Below are 17504 nucleotides of genomic sequence, written 5' to 3'. Positions count from 1 at the left end.
CCCCACCACGCTACGAGCACATGCGTCACCCAATGCAACAAAGTTCGAAGAAAAATCGAAAGGATTATTAGTTTGTGGAATTTCGGTTGCAGTTCCCTTTTCCCGGCGTTTTGCCTGGGTCCTTTTCGTGTAGAAAGCTATGTCTGATAATGACAAATCGTTAGAGGATTTCTTTGCGAAAAAGGCAAAAGGTAAGAAGGTTAAAGGGAAAAGCAAATTCACTACCAGTGATGCTATAACCAAGCAAGTTGGTGGCACTCAGAAGGAGTTTGATAAAGACCAGCCAAGTAAAAAGACCTCAGGCGTTACACCGATGCCGTCTAAACCGGTAAGAATAAAAACCTTTTAACGTTTGATCAAATATAGTCAGCCCGTCACAATTTTTATGACTAACCTTTAGTCCACCGAGTCGAGTCACGTGTGGAATTTTTTTCCTTTGTGGCAGACCGAGATGGGAACTATTAATAGAACTTTAAAAATCCCATATCTTTTATAGATAACTCTTTATATATGTATTTTCTTTATCAGAAACGGATAAAGTGTCTCATATTAACTTTCCAGGGTAAATCAAACTTGTGTCCTTTTGGTTTTAAGCTTAGCATTTGCTGATATTTTTACTTTTAATTAATTTATCTAAGCTGTTGATCTTCATCCTGGCCTGACCAATCGATGAAAATCGATGATCAGAAGTCAATCGATCTCAATCGATAGTGGTTAGTTTATTGATATTGATTTGCATCAGCCAATCAATGACCAATCCATAGTCACAAATGAAATTTCCTTAATAATTACATCGATTGCCATTGATTGTCATCGATATCTCACAGCCTACATGGGTATCCCCAGGATTTCTGTAAATAGATTTACCCAATCCTCAAATGACTGATCGTGAGTGCACGATGTCTGAAGAACGGGCAGACCCTGGCCAGCAATGTGGATTCACCTAGTAATTCTAGGATATCTTTTTATTACTGTTCCTTTGGCAGAAGTTGAAGTTTTATAATTAAAAATGTGTGAAATAAACTGAAGCTTATATGAATATCTGAACTAAGAGGAATGACCTGCCTGATCATAGCAAATAACAAATCATGACCTTGGAAATCACTTGAATTTGCTGTTTTAAGTGGCCACAAGAGGAAAAATCACACTACATCAAGACATAAAAAGTTCACTTTATTTGTTGTAAAAAGTGTACACTTCTTTGCACCAATTTTGATCTGATAATTAGAATGGTGACTTGGATAAAATTAAATAAATGAAGAAGCATTCTCAAGTCAAATTTACTTAGAAATTAAAATTTCTAAGCCCCCAGTGTCATGCATCAAGTATAATGTTACCGGTAATTGTTGAGTTGCTCAGAGTTACCATCTTTGGCACACCACAGCTGTTGGTGAATAAAAATATTTATTTCCCCTCAAGCAGGGTGCAAGCATGAATCTGATTAGAACTAGTAAGAATTTTTTTGCCTCAGGCACAAGAACATTTCTTAATTCTAAAAAAAGTGAAATCCTAAAATATGAAAACTGATGCAAAACTTCCAGTTTAATGTGTGGTTCCAGAAAATGTCCAAACTCCCCCCACAGAAAGAATTGGAAATTCCTGGGGGTAGGAGGGAGCTCAAAAGCCAAAAACTTCAAGGAAATGTACGAAGCTTAAATGGAATTTCCAGAGGGGTGGGGAGGAGGGTCTTAGGAAAAATCCCTTCCATGGATGAGGTATGGATAATTCATGGAACTACACAATGGAAAAAGGAGGCTCTTGCAAACTTATTGATATGTTCTTGTTTTATTTTTTGGCATTAAAACCAAAATATTTTGGACAAGTGAGTTTCAAGTTATAACTTCAGTAATAACCTTTGTGGTTGCAGAATGAGGAGGAGTGGATTGACTTTCAGGAGCCAACAGAAAAAGATTACTCGGGTCTAAGGATACAGTCACTGCAGATTGTGTAAGCTGGGTATTACTTTATGTCCTTGAATATGCCACCAGGGCTCGAGACTAACTTTTCTGCTAACTAGCCAAGTGGCTAGTGACAGCTTTGATTCTACTAGCCAAAACTGATTTTCTACTAGCCAGAATTTTCAAGTAGAGTTTTTTTTTTTACCATGGGGGGAAAGGGGGGTGGGGGGGGGGGAGAAATATATTTTAACTTTTAATATCTAGACATGTAGACACGACTTCATCAGGTATCCACCTTTATAAATATATATATATTTTTTTTGTTTTTGTTTGCCTCGCTCTTTCGGCTTCCACCTGCACTGAATAACACCGGATGTCCATAACACCCACGTCGTGTCAAACTATACTAAATTGTGTTGCTTCCAATCACATGTGCGTCACATACAAGAATAGTCGCCAAGAATGAAGCAGTAGTCGCTTTGGCGACCAGTGAGTCGCCATTTCGGCCCATGCGGCCATCATCGCCGATCAGCGTTATGACGGTGATTAAGTTATGCTTCAATGATTTTAGCAGAAACAATTTCCCGTTATTCGCCGCCTTCCGCATGAAAAAGGCTTCTGAAGATCACTGAAAATAGTTACTGTAGCGGTTTGTTCGCTTTTCAATACCTCAGTGTAAGACGGCCAAAACGGTCGACGCAAGAACAACAGATTTGAGCTAAGGTTTACGAGTTTATTGGACGAATCAACACAACAAAAACGGGAACGAGTAACTAATAACAAGAAATACAAAAATAAAGCCACAATAAGCTAAAGCTACAAATTATTTATAACTAAGCACAATAAAATGATATATTTACAGGCTAGAAAATAATAAACATTCTTGCTAACAGCTGATTATAAAAGATGTCTTAAAACAAAAGTGAAAGGCAAAGAAATCACTCTCAAGAATGTAAACAAACTCAGAGCTGATACATTCTGTGAATAATACATGTACATGAAGTGTAAACAAAACAAAGGCTGACCAAAAGGCTTGGCTTCGGATTACATATTAACTTATTGCATAACATTGCAATGTTGAATGAAAACTAGTAGTATGAAGCTAAAATCATGGAAATAGCGACTACAAAAGGATAATTTGGAACGAAAATGAAACAGGAATAATTGTAACTATGATTTGGAAAAGAGGTAAGCGATCATACAGTAATTACTGGTGGAAACAGTAACAAAATGTAAAACAGACAAATTACATGCTGTGTGACACTAAAGGTCAACTAAATAAATAAAACTAAACAGCAAGCTAAAATGCATTTGCAGCTAAATTACAGGAGTAATTGCTATAACACCAATCAACCTTAAATGATGAAAGTTCTACTCAGAAAATATTAAGCTACAAAAGTAAACTTAGGCCTTAACAAAATAGGAAATACTAAAACATACCAAATGTTATTGATAGCTACACATCTGTGGGGAACTTGGAAATATCTTGAACACACAGGGCTGACACTCTCTTGGCAAACCAACTAACAACTGAACTAACTGAGCGAATGGTTGCCAATTTATAGTAGAATCCAGGAAAATGTAAAAATAACTAAAAACCTAATAAGGTTAGGGAGTGTATTTACTGCCTACAAACACAGGATTTACATAAAGGAACTGGGTGTTTTTCACACCTACATAACAGGAATTAGGTACAAGAAATGCATGGAAATAATGCAATTAGACAAGTAAAATCAGGGTGTGAAGGGAAATATAGAAATTTAGGTAAACCACCAACAATAATTCCTAGGATTACAAAAATAACTCACATTTCAGAAAATAAAATAACTAAAGACTTAAGTGACTAAAATGGAATAATAAACTTAAATCAACTTAAGTGACCTAGTCACATCAGCATGTACACATTTTTTATTACGTCAACAGTTTATTTCTTAGTTCTATTCTCTCAGAGACGATTTTGATAAATGCAGTTTCTTTGCACTAATGCCTGAAATTTTCACTAGCCATTTTGTCTAGTGAAAGTCCAAAACCTACTAGCCAAAACTGCATTTTTACTAGCCTTTTTCTCAGTTTTTGCTCAGATTTGCCTCATTTTTGTATGTGAACTACAGAATAATTTTGAAACACTTCTTGGTTCTAAAATCAGCGTTTCTTTGCAACCTGTTTTCACGAGCAAGAAAGTCAGCAACATCCTTAAGAGTAGAGAACCAAAACCGAATACCCTTAACAAACAATGTGTTGTCTATTACTTTCAGTGTGGTCTGTTTGAGATGGACTATGTCCGTTGCACAAAACAACACCTTTATCAACACAATAATGAACACACCAGCTCAAGGTCTTTGATTGGAAAGCATGTGAAAAAACAACATGGGAATGCAAAACCAACCATCATCATCCCTTAAACAAGTTTGACATTCAATTAATTTTTCACTCTTGAAAATGATGTTGGAGACATCGAAACGTCAATTTATGTTACTTTTGCTTTTTCTTGTTGAATTCTTTAACAAGCAACTGATCATCCGTACACTTCCCTGAATATTTTTTGCTGTTTTACAACTTATTTTTGGAAAAAGGTTACCAGGATAAGACAGCTTTCTCCCTAGACTCTAACAGTGCTGGCTGTGTACCAGGATAAGACAGCTTTCTCCCTAGACTCTAACAGTGGTGGCTGTGTGCTATGAAAATCGTCAAGTGTTGGCCATTATTTTTTGTTCTTAATAAAAGTAAAATTTGGAAAAAGAGCAGTAATCTGGAAAAGAATTTGTTTACATCGATCATTGTGACTTTTCCAAGGGAAAAGCCCAGGAGGACCTTTACAGTTCCACAAGATGTATTAATGTTGTAGATCAGCTATGTTACAGTAAATCAGCATTCACCAAAAACTGTAATTCATTTGTTTTAAAGGGAGAATGCGGAAGGTGAAGGATCTGAGGGTTACGAGCAAGAGGATGAAGATAACGAAGGTAGTAAACCAAAAGATAAATTATTAAGTCAATGTGAGAGCACATTATGTTACACTGTCATGATCAGCTGACAAACAGGCAGTCATCCAATCTTAACTCATTTTACTGCCAATTTCCTACTGATGCAGTTAGCAAGTACATGTAAGAGGTATTTGAAATGAATAGCTGCTGCATTATTTTGTGTAGCATTTCCTAACCCCTAGCTACTTCTTAGTGCATCAAACTGCTGCAAGATTGGAAAAATGTTCGAGTACATGGTAAGCCCGCTTTACTTAAAAGCCCCCTCCCCCCCACAAAAAAAGTCGTAGGGCTATCTATTTGGTAATGAAAAATATATAAAAGCTAACCCCATTCAACTTTTCCGTAGTAGCTTGCTAACACAATCACAATATGGTTATTTCCACTGATGAAGGAACAGTACTGGTAGTCCTGAAAGACCTCGAAACATTTAGCACTAAGTAAAAAACACAATTTTTGGCTGGGTCTAGCTTAATAACATCCTGTTGAAATACCTTACTTCAAACAAAAATAGGCAATGAATATGTTTTCAAGTAGAGTAGGCATAAAAATGCAATGATGAGAGTGGCAATACATCAGAGCCTTTTCTTTACAGTTTCAATATTGTTTTACAGGAGAATCATCATTGAAGAAAGACAAAGCAGTAGGACCATGGCAGCAGGTTCCTGCAGCAGCATCTCAAGCCACTGCTGGTAATACAAACTATTTCTAGTGCCAATCAACAAGTTGGATTCTTTGTTTGTTTGTGCCAAACAGGCCTTGTATACCTTAAGGTTACTATTAATTATTAGCGGCTACTGATTTTAGCGATCTTAGCGAGTTGGGCTAAAATCGCTAAATTTAGTACTCGAGCTAAAATTTATCTCAGTGAAGGTTGGGCAACAAGTAAGAAGGTTTGGGAGAGAGCTGGGATCGCCGTCATCGTGGAGAATGACTGATTTCCCTGACAAGGATCCACTTTCTAACATTTGCAATTTACTTTGTTCTTTCTGACAGTGATAATGTGTGGTTCCAGAAAATATCCATACCTCCCCCACGGATGGTCACTGGAAATTCCAAGGGGGAGGGGGGTTTAAACCCAGAAATTTCTGAGAGGAGGAGGGGGTTCACAGGCGGTTTCTTTTCCAGAGGGTGAAGAAACATGAAGAAAATTGAAGCAGCATACGATCGATCCAAAGCATACTCACATACGTTGTTTTGTAAAAAAATAATGCTCCTTTCCATTTAGATGAGGTTTACATCATAAGCTTTAATATTTATGTGTTTCATTTGAGTTTTCTAGCATTTGCTAGCACTACAATTCCAAAGACACTCCGTTCTTCTTCGTGACCGAGTCAAAATGGCGGACGTGATAGGCGAAACTCATCCCCACACTCCCACTCGTGCCTCTCAGAAGGCCTGGCTTCTCAGCCAGTAAAATTACTTCGTCCGAACCGAACGCGCGAACGTGAAGATGTTTAGTCATGTTTACGATACAGAAGGCGCCGTTTTAGTTGCTGAAATCTTAAAAGGAAAAGCTTTAGTAGACTACAAGACAGAATTTTAGAGGAATAACTAAGACAGCAAGGAATGCTGTAATTTGCGATTTTTATTAAAGTGTATATGACATGAAAAATATTTTCTGCTTATTTGAAAGGCCTTTAGAAAAACAGAAGAATGGCGTTTTTCTTTTCGAAATATCTTTTTTCGTTTCAGGGATATTGACGTTTTTGTATTATGCAAATTAGATCAGTGATGACGTCACAAGATTTGACTCTAAAAATGGTAAAATACTGAATAAACAATATCTCTAAAACTATTGAAGCAGTGTTCTTGAAACTTGGGACCACAAATGTGCATCACAAAAGGAACAAAATGACACCCTTAGTATTGTTGTCATAGCAACTCTTTCAGCTCCAGTCTCTCTCTGTCAAAAAGACAAATACACCATGTATCCCCATATCTGACCTCTTAAGAGAGACAAAGGGTCCTGCTTAGAACAGACATAGTTCCCATATTGCCTTAATTCCCACCATTGGTTTGGCTGCGCTAGACGGTTAAGACAAAAAGAAAAAACAAAAACTGGGAATTTCAGTTTTTATTGAGACAGCACCAGCGGCAAAACTGTTGTCATGGCAACAGCCGTAAGAGTAACATTTTGTTTCTTTTGTGATGCACATTTGTGGTGCCAAGTTCCAAGAACACTGCTTTAATAGTTTTAGAGATATTGTTTATTCAGTATTTTACCATTTTTTAGAGTCAAATCTTATGACGTCATCACTGAACTAATTTGCATAATACAAAAACGTCAATATCTCTGAAACGAAAAAAGATATTTCGAAAAGAAAAATGCTATCTTCTGTATTTCGAAAGGCCTTTCAAATAAGCACAAAATATTTTTCGTGTCATATACACTTTAAGTTTGCCAAGAGTTACTTTGAAAGCAAACCAGAAACGCTTCTGCGATGCGTGGAGGCGAATTAGACTTCCGCTCAAAACAGAAAAGAAAGAAAAATGCAAGACACTCAACTCGGTTTCAACTTTAAATACTAAGTTTTACACATATTTATCAACATAGAAGAAATTTCAAACTGGATGGCAAGGATGTTTAAAGCAAGATTACGTGTATTCGTAGAACGATGTCAACGCATCATGTTGAATGGAGATAGAGTTTGATTAAAGGCTATCGTATTTGTGTAACTGAGTTGTAGTTTTCATTTTCAAAAGAACAAAACCATTTGGATTTTCTAGGGGGTAGAGCAGTCCATGTTGAAAAATAATGGAAATTCCTGGGGGGGGGGGTGGGGGGTTCATCAATGACCCCTTTGGAACGGAAATTCCTAAGGGGTGGGGGGGGTGCAAACCAAAAAACCATCCGTGGGGGGGATATGGATATTTTCTGGAACCACACAATGTTCCTTCAATTTCAAGTGACTTTGTTCTATTGCTGAACATTTATTTCCATCTTAGCTATGTATTAAAATTGTTTTCTTTTTTTAATTTTTGGAAAATCGCTAAATTTAATAGTCGCTTAAACTTGCTAAGAACAAATCGCTAAAATTAGTAGTCGCTAAAAATAGTAACCTTAAGGTATATTAAACTGGCTGGCTGCTCATGGAAGGCTTGGCTGGGATCGAGTAACAACTCTTACAAGGACTCACATCAATGGCTGGCCAGAAACAAGGCCCTAGCCCCCAAAACATTGACAACTGCTACAATTAGCTTATGAGAGCGGCTACACTACTTCTTGGCAGTCTAGTGTTTTTAAATTGTTTGAATCCAAGTGTGTTTTGAGTTGAACTATGTTTTCTATGCCTTTATTTCTCCATGTCTGTATAAATGGCAGTAGAGTTGTATGAATGTTCATGTTTCCAGGATCAAGTGAAATGCAATAACAAGATGTAGAAATTTTGGACTTTGCGCCACAAGTTGAAGTATTCTGTACTTGAAGGCCTTTTCTTGAGCATTACAATGCCATTCGTAGTTCAAAATGCGCTTAACCTGATGTGTTTGTACTGTGTTTGGTTAAAATGTAGGTCCTCAGACTACGGAGGAACCTAAGCCAGTAGGGGCTTACAAACCACCAGCCTACAGAGCCCCTGGCAGAAGAGTGCCAGGTGTCAAGTCTAAGACCCCAGAGATTGATAGCGAAGTTGCCTTCCCCTCATTAGCAGCAGCCATGGCTACAAATAAAAGGTTGGTTGTAATAATAATATCTAATATTCATTATTGTCATGTATAAATACAGTTGAAAACCTATGAAGTGGCCACCCTTGGGGAAATGGTCAGTGGTCGCTTAATAGAGGTTGGGTTGGCTGCGAAATAGGAGTTAGTCAGAAATAAGCATAAGGTGTGGTTAAAACATCACTTCATTTCCAGGAAATCAAAAGGTCATCACTAAGCCTAGTGTAATCATGTCAGGTTTTTATCAGTCATCACTTCAAATTTCGGACTCTTATCTGTCATTAGGTTGTTGAAAACAAGGCCAAACTATTTGTATTAAATTCTTCGTGGCCACTAAAATTATAGAGGTAAATTCAATAGATAAATTATCATTAGGACGACCGAAAGGTAGCCGCAGCCACTTATTAGAGGTGGTTGCTACTAGGGTTTTATTTACAATATTATACTGGCAATACTTTCCGGACTTTGGAAACTGGTCGCTTAATATAAGATGGCCACTTAATAGGGGTGTGAGTGTAGTTATATGACAATACTTAATATTAGATGAGAGCTAGCCTGTTTCTGATAACAGTATTTACTATTGTGTCTTTCTCAGAATCTCAACGCTCTTCCCCTTACCAGTTAAATCCAATTACGGGTGCAATCTGTTCATTCAAATGTATTTTGTGTGGTTTTAGCAGTAAAGAGACAAATGGTGGAAAGAGTTTTGAAACTGTGAAGCATGGTTCACGGACCCTTGAGAGTTTAGCTGATCGGGGACCACAACTTGACTTAGGAAATAAGTTTGATGCACTAAGAAGAAGCTAGGGTTAGGAACTGCTTCACAAATAATCCAAAGAATGGCAGGATACAGCGTGGATGGTGATGGATATTTCAAGAATAATGTTGTTCTGACTATTAATTTTTTGTTCTAAATTTAATTGGGTGAAATAGAATAGATACATTTACCAGTTCTGGGAAGCAACTTGGATAGTCCAGGGAATAAAAGCCGTTTAATGTCCACAGATACATGTGCCTGAGTTCAATGTGCCACATGTACCCTATGTGGCATGTTACTAAACTTAGTAATCGCACTGAGACAAAGTGCCACATTTGTGAAATTTGGACAAGAAACGGACGTTGTTCTCTGGACTAAAGCATCGCATGTGCACTGTCTTTAATTGTAGTATTGTGAAGGAAAAAGTAGACTTCAGTCATTTTCATCATTAGCATAATTTTGTGGTTTAAGCTTTCTGTTTAACTGTATGCGGTTTTTCAACAAGTCATGTGGGGATTTCATTTATTTTCCAGTAAATGTAACATTAAATAAACAAAGAATGACTTTGTAGTGTACCTTCTCTTAATACCAGCCAACATTCAACTGTTATATTATTTTTATGCAGATTTACAAAAATATGACATCTTCTGGTGTGTAAAAATTTTACTGCTCATTTCCAGTACTTTTTTTCAACAAACCTAATTAAACAAAAACAAGTCTGAACTAACTTAGGGACGACTTGGAAGTGTCTTGTCCTTGTGGGTTAATAGCACAAGTCGAATAGTATTGTATTTAATCTGAATAATTTAATATCGCCGCCTTTCAGTCTGGGAACAATTCAACGTTTAATGTGCCTGCAGTTGCTTTTTCTTATGGCCAGTGTGGTTGCTATGGTTGCTGTGCAATACTACTGTAATCTGATATCATGCCTGCCTAGCAGGCGCCATAGTTTTGCCATCTGATATCAAATTTAAACAAAAATATACACCATAAAAACTACAACTCAGAAGCTAATACAGCACAGAGTTTCCTTTGCTGGATGAGTGCATGCAAATAACTGTATTATATTGTGAGCTTAGGCGTTTAAATAACGTAAGGTATGTGTGGAAAATCTTGAACAAGGTAGTAAATATAGGCAGACTTTTTTAACCAGGTGAAGATTCTTCCATACATATTGGTTGATTTGTTTATCATATAGCCAACACTTTCATTATGTAGGAAAACAACACAAAACTAAAGGCTATCGTTGGTAAACAAAAAGCTAACAATAATTATTGGATAACAAACTGAGGCCGTCATAATTTCGCTATGATAAAAATTTTTATTATATATTTAAAACACTGATTTTTGATGTCAGACTTAACTTTATAGCATTTTGTAGAATCTGGCAACTTCTTTCTCTCTATGGACATGGCATGCATGACGTCACTTCTGCAAGTATAAATATTAGTCGCATATGACGTCACAAGTCTATGGCAGCGTAAACAAGAACATTGAGAAGCTTGAGAAGCTTAAAATCGGGCGCTTTGCCTTGAAAGGCAGGGTTCAGTACAGCAGAAACCACGAAGCAGTTACTTAAGTTAAGCACTCAGTCCGACTGTGTTTGTGTAAGTCACAGGGCTTGCATGAGCTGTATTAGTGTGCATAATATAATATCTAGAACGTTGTCGAGATTGCATTATTACTTAAAGACATGATGGTTTCAATTTATAAATGTATCTCACACAATACAAATAAACGATTGAAGTAGACGAATAGACAATGTAAAGTTTTAAGACTTAGCAAAGTGCAGTGTATTGGTAATACTGTAAGGTGCGGTTTCACCTGAAGGTCGTGTGCTTTTCGGTATTTTCCAGGCATTGCACTTTGATGGGACAGTACTACAACTGTTTACCGGGGAACTACTATTGTCAAGAAAATGATCACAACTTGTTGATGAATGATTGAACATTTGTTTCATACCATTACTGTAATAGCAATTGATGAAGGCTTTTAGTCCTGAACCAAAGTATAAGGACTGGGAAATACTGAAACCCATTATCAGCCACCTTAAACGGAAATATCTTGTTGGTGTTTCAAGGAATCCAAGGAAACTTCACTCATCCCATGTATCTATGTATTGCGGTATTTTGTAATTTTTTGAGTGATTTTTGGGGATGTTTGGCAGGTGATAGTTTTTTTAAAAGAATTAGTAAAATTTGGACAACTAAGAAATATTGAAAATTTAATGTGAATTTAACATTGGAATTTGAAGTTAGAAATTGGCAGACGGACACCAAACAGCCCCGTGACATCCTGGAGTGTTTTTGCATGGGGGTCAACTGTGTGATGATGTTTCCATTTTTTTCTTCAATCCCCACTGATAAAGAACTGTTGTTGGTGTTATGTTGGTGTTATCACATGTCAAGCCTTTAACAAGGTATGAAAGAACACAAGGATTTAAATTATTCTGGTGCTCAATTTTTGCGTAACTAAAATTAATGTTACTCAAATTCCTGATGGATTCTGTCTTAAACTGTTACGAGCTTAGTATTTCCAAATTATTGCATGTCAATGTAAGGCAAGACAAGACATGCCTTGGTTCTTATGTTATTCTCTTAAAAACACATAAGATATTGACTATAATTTTGTCTGTGCTATGGCAATTCACAGTGGGGTGGTCTTGATGTGTCTTTAACTTGTAGACTGGACTGGACTAGTAAAACGCGGACTAGTAAAACGCGGACTTGTAAAACGCCTCTAGACACTTCGAATTCCTTGGCCACAATCATCTTACGGCTCTCTTCAATACATAATGTCTCAAAAAAACAGTAACCTCAGAAAGAAGTCAGAAGCAAATAAGGTCGAAAGACCGAATTTGAACATATAACGGCAAATGTTCTAATGTCACGAACGTAGGAGTCGTGTAGGCCCGTCACCTTTATTTACCACATATTGCCCCCAAATTAAAACAGTACCCTCAGAAAGAAGTCAGAAGCAAATAAGGTCGAAAGACCGAATTTAAACATTTAACGGCAAATATTCTAATGTCACGAACGTAGGAGTCGTGTAGGCCCGTCACCTTTATTTACGATTGACTGTTGATTTCTGGACGGGCCCCGTTCTACCTCGTGCGAGCAATAAAAACGACTGCACTCAACAGACGTCAAGTAGTGGAAAGAAAGAAACATATGCACACAACTCATAGCATCAATCCCGTTGTTTTAGTAGGGGTTTGCAGAACGAACATGTGCTATACTGCAAAAACATCTCCACGCTAAAACAGACCACAGAGTGCTCAAAAAAGCTAGAAATATGCCGTCGAAGAAACACACAAGAGCTTCAAACACAAATTGTTTCGCTCGCTAAACCGTTTAGTTTTATCCGATTTACAAGCGCTTGTTTTACAAGTCCGCGCTCTACAAGTCCGTGCTTAACAAGCCCTCGTTTTACAAGTCCGCGTCTTACAAGTCCGCGTTTTACTAGTCCGCGTTTTACTAGTCCGCCTTTTACAAGTCCGCGTTTTACCTGAGTCCGCGTTTTACTAGTCCGCGTTTTACAAGTCCGCGTTTTACTAGTCCGCGTTATACTAGTCCGCGTTTTACAATTCCGCGTTTTACTAGTCCGCGTTTTACTAGTCCAGTCCAGTCCTCAAAATACAGTATGCCAAAACTCCCCGCCCTCTAAAGATAAGTCCTTGACGGTTCTTGTCGTTTTTCGGTGCCTATATATTCATCTTCGGCATCTTTCTCATCCACCTCTCGTTCTGTCCTGTGTCTGTCATCACACGAAAGAAAAGCTGATTCTCAAAAAATCTGCCACAAAAGGAAATTGACAAAAACAATATGAAAACCATATATCGAAAGTTTCTTATTCTAAAATTTTATCATACGTCTTAATTCAGAGCTACAAAGAAGTTCCTCCTTTTGAGTTATTGATACTGTTCTTACAGTACCTCTTTCCACTAGCGAAATTTTACAAAATTCCTTCGCGGCGAAAAGGTAGCGCGAATCCAGAACAGACTCCAATCGAGAGTGGGTTAATTCTAGATTACTATTAATTAACTATTACAACATTCATTTTTAAAATAGTTTCCCAAGCCGACTAAGCTAACTAAACGTCGAGTGTATCTTTCAGTAAACAAAACATGCCGTTGTGACGCCGGAAATCCAGCTCACGCATACTATACCCCGTGACTCACGCAAACCTCCGACTTACGTGCTACTACAGTCATTCCTTTCTAAACATTTTTTTTTGACCACCACCGTACCTTTCTACCCAAAAAACTCATGAAACCGCCCGGTTTTAACCTGTTTTAACCTTTCAAAAATTAGAGCGTTCGAAACTAAATAAGATCCGTAATCACAAACAACATACAGCCGTTTACCAGCACTCTTTAAAACTCCTGAAACCCTTCAAAATCAGGCAAAATAAATCTTTGAAATAACCTTTATCAAAGTTTCTAATTTTTTATTCAGTTCTATAAAATGCCTTTCATACACTACTGTCAAACAAAAATTTCAATTTCCTCAAAGTTTCAAGACAAAAGAATAACAAATATTTCGTGCACAATGTAATTTGATTAAGCCAATATTATCACGTCTAAAAATACTTCAAGCAATTCAGTGAAAACCCGTTTTTTTTTTTTCGTATCAACGAAAACCACTTTCGAATAATCAATACATGAAAATAACAATAAGATCAAAAGGAAGAAAGGAACCTTTCTAATTATTTGAAGACTTTCAAAGCCGTGATATTATGCATCCAATCCGCGATAAAATTTAATTACAACAAAATCCAAGTTCTCATTTTGAATTCCATTTTTTTCAGTTGATACCTTTATCCAACTTGTGAAAAATTCCATTCAAGTTCCTATTAATACTGTACATTCCCAATGTTTTGCTCAGGTCTTCAGAAGCGTCTTACTAACCAAATCTAAAATAATTCCAAAACATGCTGTACAAACATTCTACTCTTTGTGACAAACGACTTGACGACCAATTGTTCAGAAATGAAAATCGACACAGTTCTTGCTAAATAAAAAAAAGTTTTACGGCGGAGTCAGGCTCAAAAAATATACCGCAAGATCACACCCCCATTCATAGTCAGAAACCAGCAAACCATCTAGTTTGCTAAAAAAAAAAACACTGCGTGACATCAATGACGTTACCTTTTTCATTTACAAAAATAACTTTAACTTGTCAAAGTAAGTGCAATTTCACAATGGTGAATATCAGTACAGTATGGGGCCCAGTTCTCGGCCACTTTGTGTTTAACGCGTTTTTTCACACTCCAGTTGAATCAAAAGAAAAAGGTATTTCCTTCAAACGATAGACTGATTCATGTGCTTTAAGTATCTTGAGTTTGATCGTTCAATTCGATATAGAAAGCTCACACGTCGAGTTTACGCGGAGGTAGGTGAATTTGCATTCCCAAAAAAGTTGTTTGTTTACGGCTCCAAATTCATGGATGTAGTTAAATTCGTATTTTATCCAAAAGCCCCCACCATACGAGCTAATTTTTGGCATGTGAAACGTAGAATAATTCAGCTTTCTGCTTTAGTTAACTTTTCGTTGAACCGTTGTATTTTTTGGTCTTAATTTACTTCGAAATTTTTTCTTGCGACGTTTGCGTATTTGCCAGTTCTCGGCCACCCTGCTCGCTATCACAGCTTAGCGCTTGGTTTTTAATATAATTTCATCTGCTGCTGCCAGAATGAAAGAAATAAATGTTTTAAAAATAAAGTTCAATCTTATCTCTAAGTTTTGAGCTGACTCTTGTCTTGTCTATTATTTCTACAACACCTAAATCTTTCAAGACCTTTTCACTGCAAAATAAACCATCTAAATGCACGGGTCACACAATGCGGTTTTGCCAGAACCTGCACATAGGCAACTAGGTGCGTTAAAATCCTTCTTTTCTAAAGTAAAACAAAGCATCATAAAAATAATTTGGGATCGATATAGTATAAATAGGTTTACAGAGTGATTTTATGACTGTGAAAATTAATTGAGCATTTTTTACAGATAATTACGGACAAGCTTTTTAGTGGCCGAGAACTGGGCCAAGGTTGCCGAGAACTGGGCCCACAAATGGAGCTTTTATTTTTATTATTGCTCGGGCAAATTAATTTTTGACCGGTCGATAGCTTTACACCAAAAAGCTGAATAATGTAGCTAGCTCTGGGAGAAATTTCAAGTTCCTGCAGTTCTTCTGAGGTAAGAAATACAAGTTTACGTCAAAAGTGGCCGAGAACTGGGCCAAGGTGGCCGAGAACTGGGCCCACAAATGGAGCTTTTATTTTTATTATTGCTCGGGCAAATTAATTTTTGACCGGTCGATAGCTTTACAACAAAAAGCTGAATAATGTAGCTAGCTCTGGGAGAAATTTCAAGTTCCTGCGGTTCTTCTGAGGTAAGAAATACAAGTTTACGTCAAAAGTGGCCGAGAACTGGGCCAAGGTGGCCGAGAACTGGGCCCACAAATGGAGCTTTTATTTTTATTATTGCTCGGGCAAATTAATTTTTGACCGGTCGATAGCTTTACACCAAAAAGCTGAATAATGTAGCTAGCTCTGGGAGAAATTTTAAGTTCCTGCGATTCTTCTGAGGTAAGAAATACAAGTTTACGTCAAAAGTGGCCGAGAACTGGGCCCCATACTGTACTTTGCCCCGTAAGCTTTTTTCTCTGTCCTTCCGCCGAAGCAAAAAAACACAACCTGATTACACATTAACCCAAAAGTCGACCAAGTGTGCCTGCAACGATTTCCTGTCAAAACTAAAATGAAAACCATTGCGGTATGCGTCACCCGTAGCGGTTTTGTAGCAACCCCGAGCTATCCCCGTCTTTTTGGCCGCGCCAGGAGACTACGCTCTAGGACGACCAAAGGGTAAACCTTAAATCGGCCACGCCCGATTAATTAGCTGTATACCCTAAGCCAATAAGAAACGAGATATTAGCAAAATGCATAATAATATAATTGAGTCTTTAAAAGTGGTTACAACAGCTCCATTTGCTATTCTCAATTCATCCTTAAAATGGTGCTTAGAATCGGCCCTTAAAAATGTTTGTTTGTTTTCGATAATTAAATCTTTGCCAATCCTTTTTGTCTTACTTGCCTTGTAATGATTTTCTTTTCTTAGTTTTCACAATTAAAAGTGAACCCTTGCCTGTCATGTTTTGATTTGTTTGTCTAAAGCGTTGTATAGTCTGTATACTGCGTCAAAGTTTGCATTGGTTTCTTGGCAAGAAATAAAGCAAGTTCGTTCTCTTACTTAGTTTGCAATGGCCGCGGTCATCATCCATTTTAACCAATCTTGAAACTGGAACCAACCAACACTTTGACCTGTTACCCCCCCCCCCCCCAACCCAGAAACAAGTCCGGCCCTTCAGGCCCGGTGGTGGGGAATTGTTTGAAGCAGTCTTGCCCCGGGGGCAAGGGGCGGGGAATATTGAAATTTACTTTTCGTTCTTCATGTGACATGCTTGCCTTCACCTTTCGGTTGGCATGTTGATGCTGGACCGCGTGGAGAACACTGCGTATTGCATAAAAAATCTCCAGAATTTGTAACCGACCAGTTGCATGGAGAAGAATATGTCTCAAAATTACATGTAAAAATCTGTATTCAAAGTTACGTTTATAATAAGTTGTTATTTATATCAGCGACGTACTAGGCCACGACGCGGCCGACCAGTTGACGCAATTAATAGTCGATTTTTTAGTAAAGGAAGTTTTAAATCATTTGAACCGTTGTGTTGTATAACTTTTATTAACATCAAATACTCGGTCCGTACTGTAAAATGCGAATCCTTATGTTTTTTTCGCTGATTTATTTAAAAACTCCGTTCATATTTTAAAATTCTAACATCGATCTTGATATAAAAGAGGTCTATATTGCAATGTGGCTTTGTTTCCATGGCAACCATACAGAGAAAAACCCTTAAGTGGGGCAAAATCCCTTGACCTAGCACCAGCTGCCTTTCCTGTACCTTTTCAGGGCTCTCTCACAACTCGAACGTGGTTAAAGTTTTGATAAAGTGATTATTTCTGACCCTTCGAGCATAAAAAATGCAACATTGATTTTCGAAAGATGACGTCAGAAATCACGTGATCACGTACTCTTTTGGAATTGCTATCACATACCAAAATGAACTCTAGAATGTTTCGAGAATGTTCAAGGATTCGAAAAATATATGATAGTAATTGTCCCTCCGAATGGTAAGAAA

General features: G+C 37.4%; 1 protein-coding gene and 2 long non-coding RNA genes across 5 annotated transcripts; 2 read left to right on the top strand and 1 right to left on the bottom strand.

Annotated features, from left to right (window-relative positions):
• Positions 1–22: 22 nt before the first annotated feature.
• On the top strand, positions 23–9862 carry LOC144661183 (protein CDV3 homolog). 3 transcript variants are annotated; one of them, XM_078521887.1, is made up of 6 exons: positions 23–328; positions 1868–1947; positions 4803–4861; positions 5494–5571; positions 8395–8554; positions 9220–9862. In XM_078521887.1, exons 1-6 carry the CDS (start codon positions 140–142, stop codon positions 9347–9349), a joined length of 696 nt encoding a protein of 231 aa, XP_078378013.1. In that variant the 5' UTR covers positions 23–139; the 3' UTR covers positions 9350–9862. The 3 variants fall into 3 exon arrangements, with proteins under 3 accessions (XP_078378013.1, XP_078378014.1, XP_078378012.1); XM_078521888.1 differs by having other exon boundaries at positions 8392–8554; positions 9223–9862; XM_078521886.1 differs by having other exon boundaries at positions 8392–8554.
• Positions 2611–3792, bottom strand: LOC144661186 (uncharacterized). Its single transcript, XR_013572230.1, has 2 exons — positions 3339–3792; positions 2611–2671 (listed from the first exon to the last, which is right to left on the bottom strand). It is a non-coding gene; the product is annotated as an uncharacterized LOC144661186 (long non-coding RNA).
• LOC144661185 (uncharacterized) lies at positions 5688–7558 on the top strand. The gene is made up of 2 exons (XR_013572229.1): positions 5688–6475; positions 7280–7558. It is a non-coding gene; the product is annotated as an uncharacterized LOC144661185 (long non-coding RNA).
• Positions 9863–17504: the final 7642 nt, after the last annotated feature.

The sequence above is a fragment of the Oculina patagonica genome, chromosome 7, assembly GCF_052425735.1.
Source record: "Oculina patagonica isolate OP01 chromosome 7, crgOcupat, whole genome shotgun sequence".
NCBI classification, from domain to species: domain Eukaryota; kingdom Metazoa; phylum Cnidaria; class Anthozoa; order Scleractinia; family Oculinidae; genus Oculina; species Oculina patagonica.
This window is presented reverse-complemented; position numbering and strand designations above follow the sequence as displayed.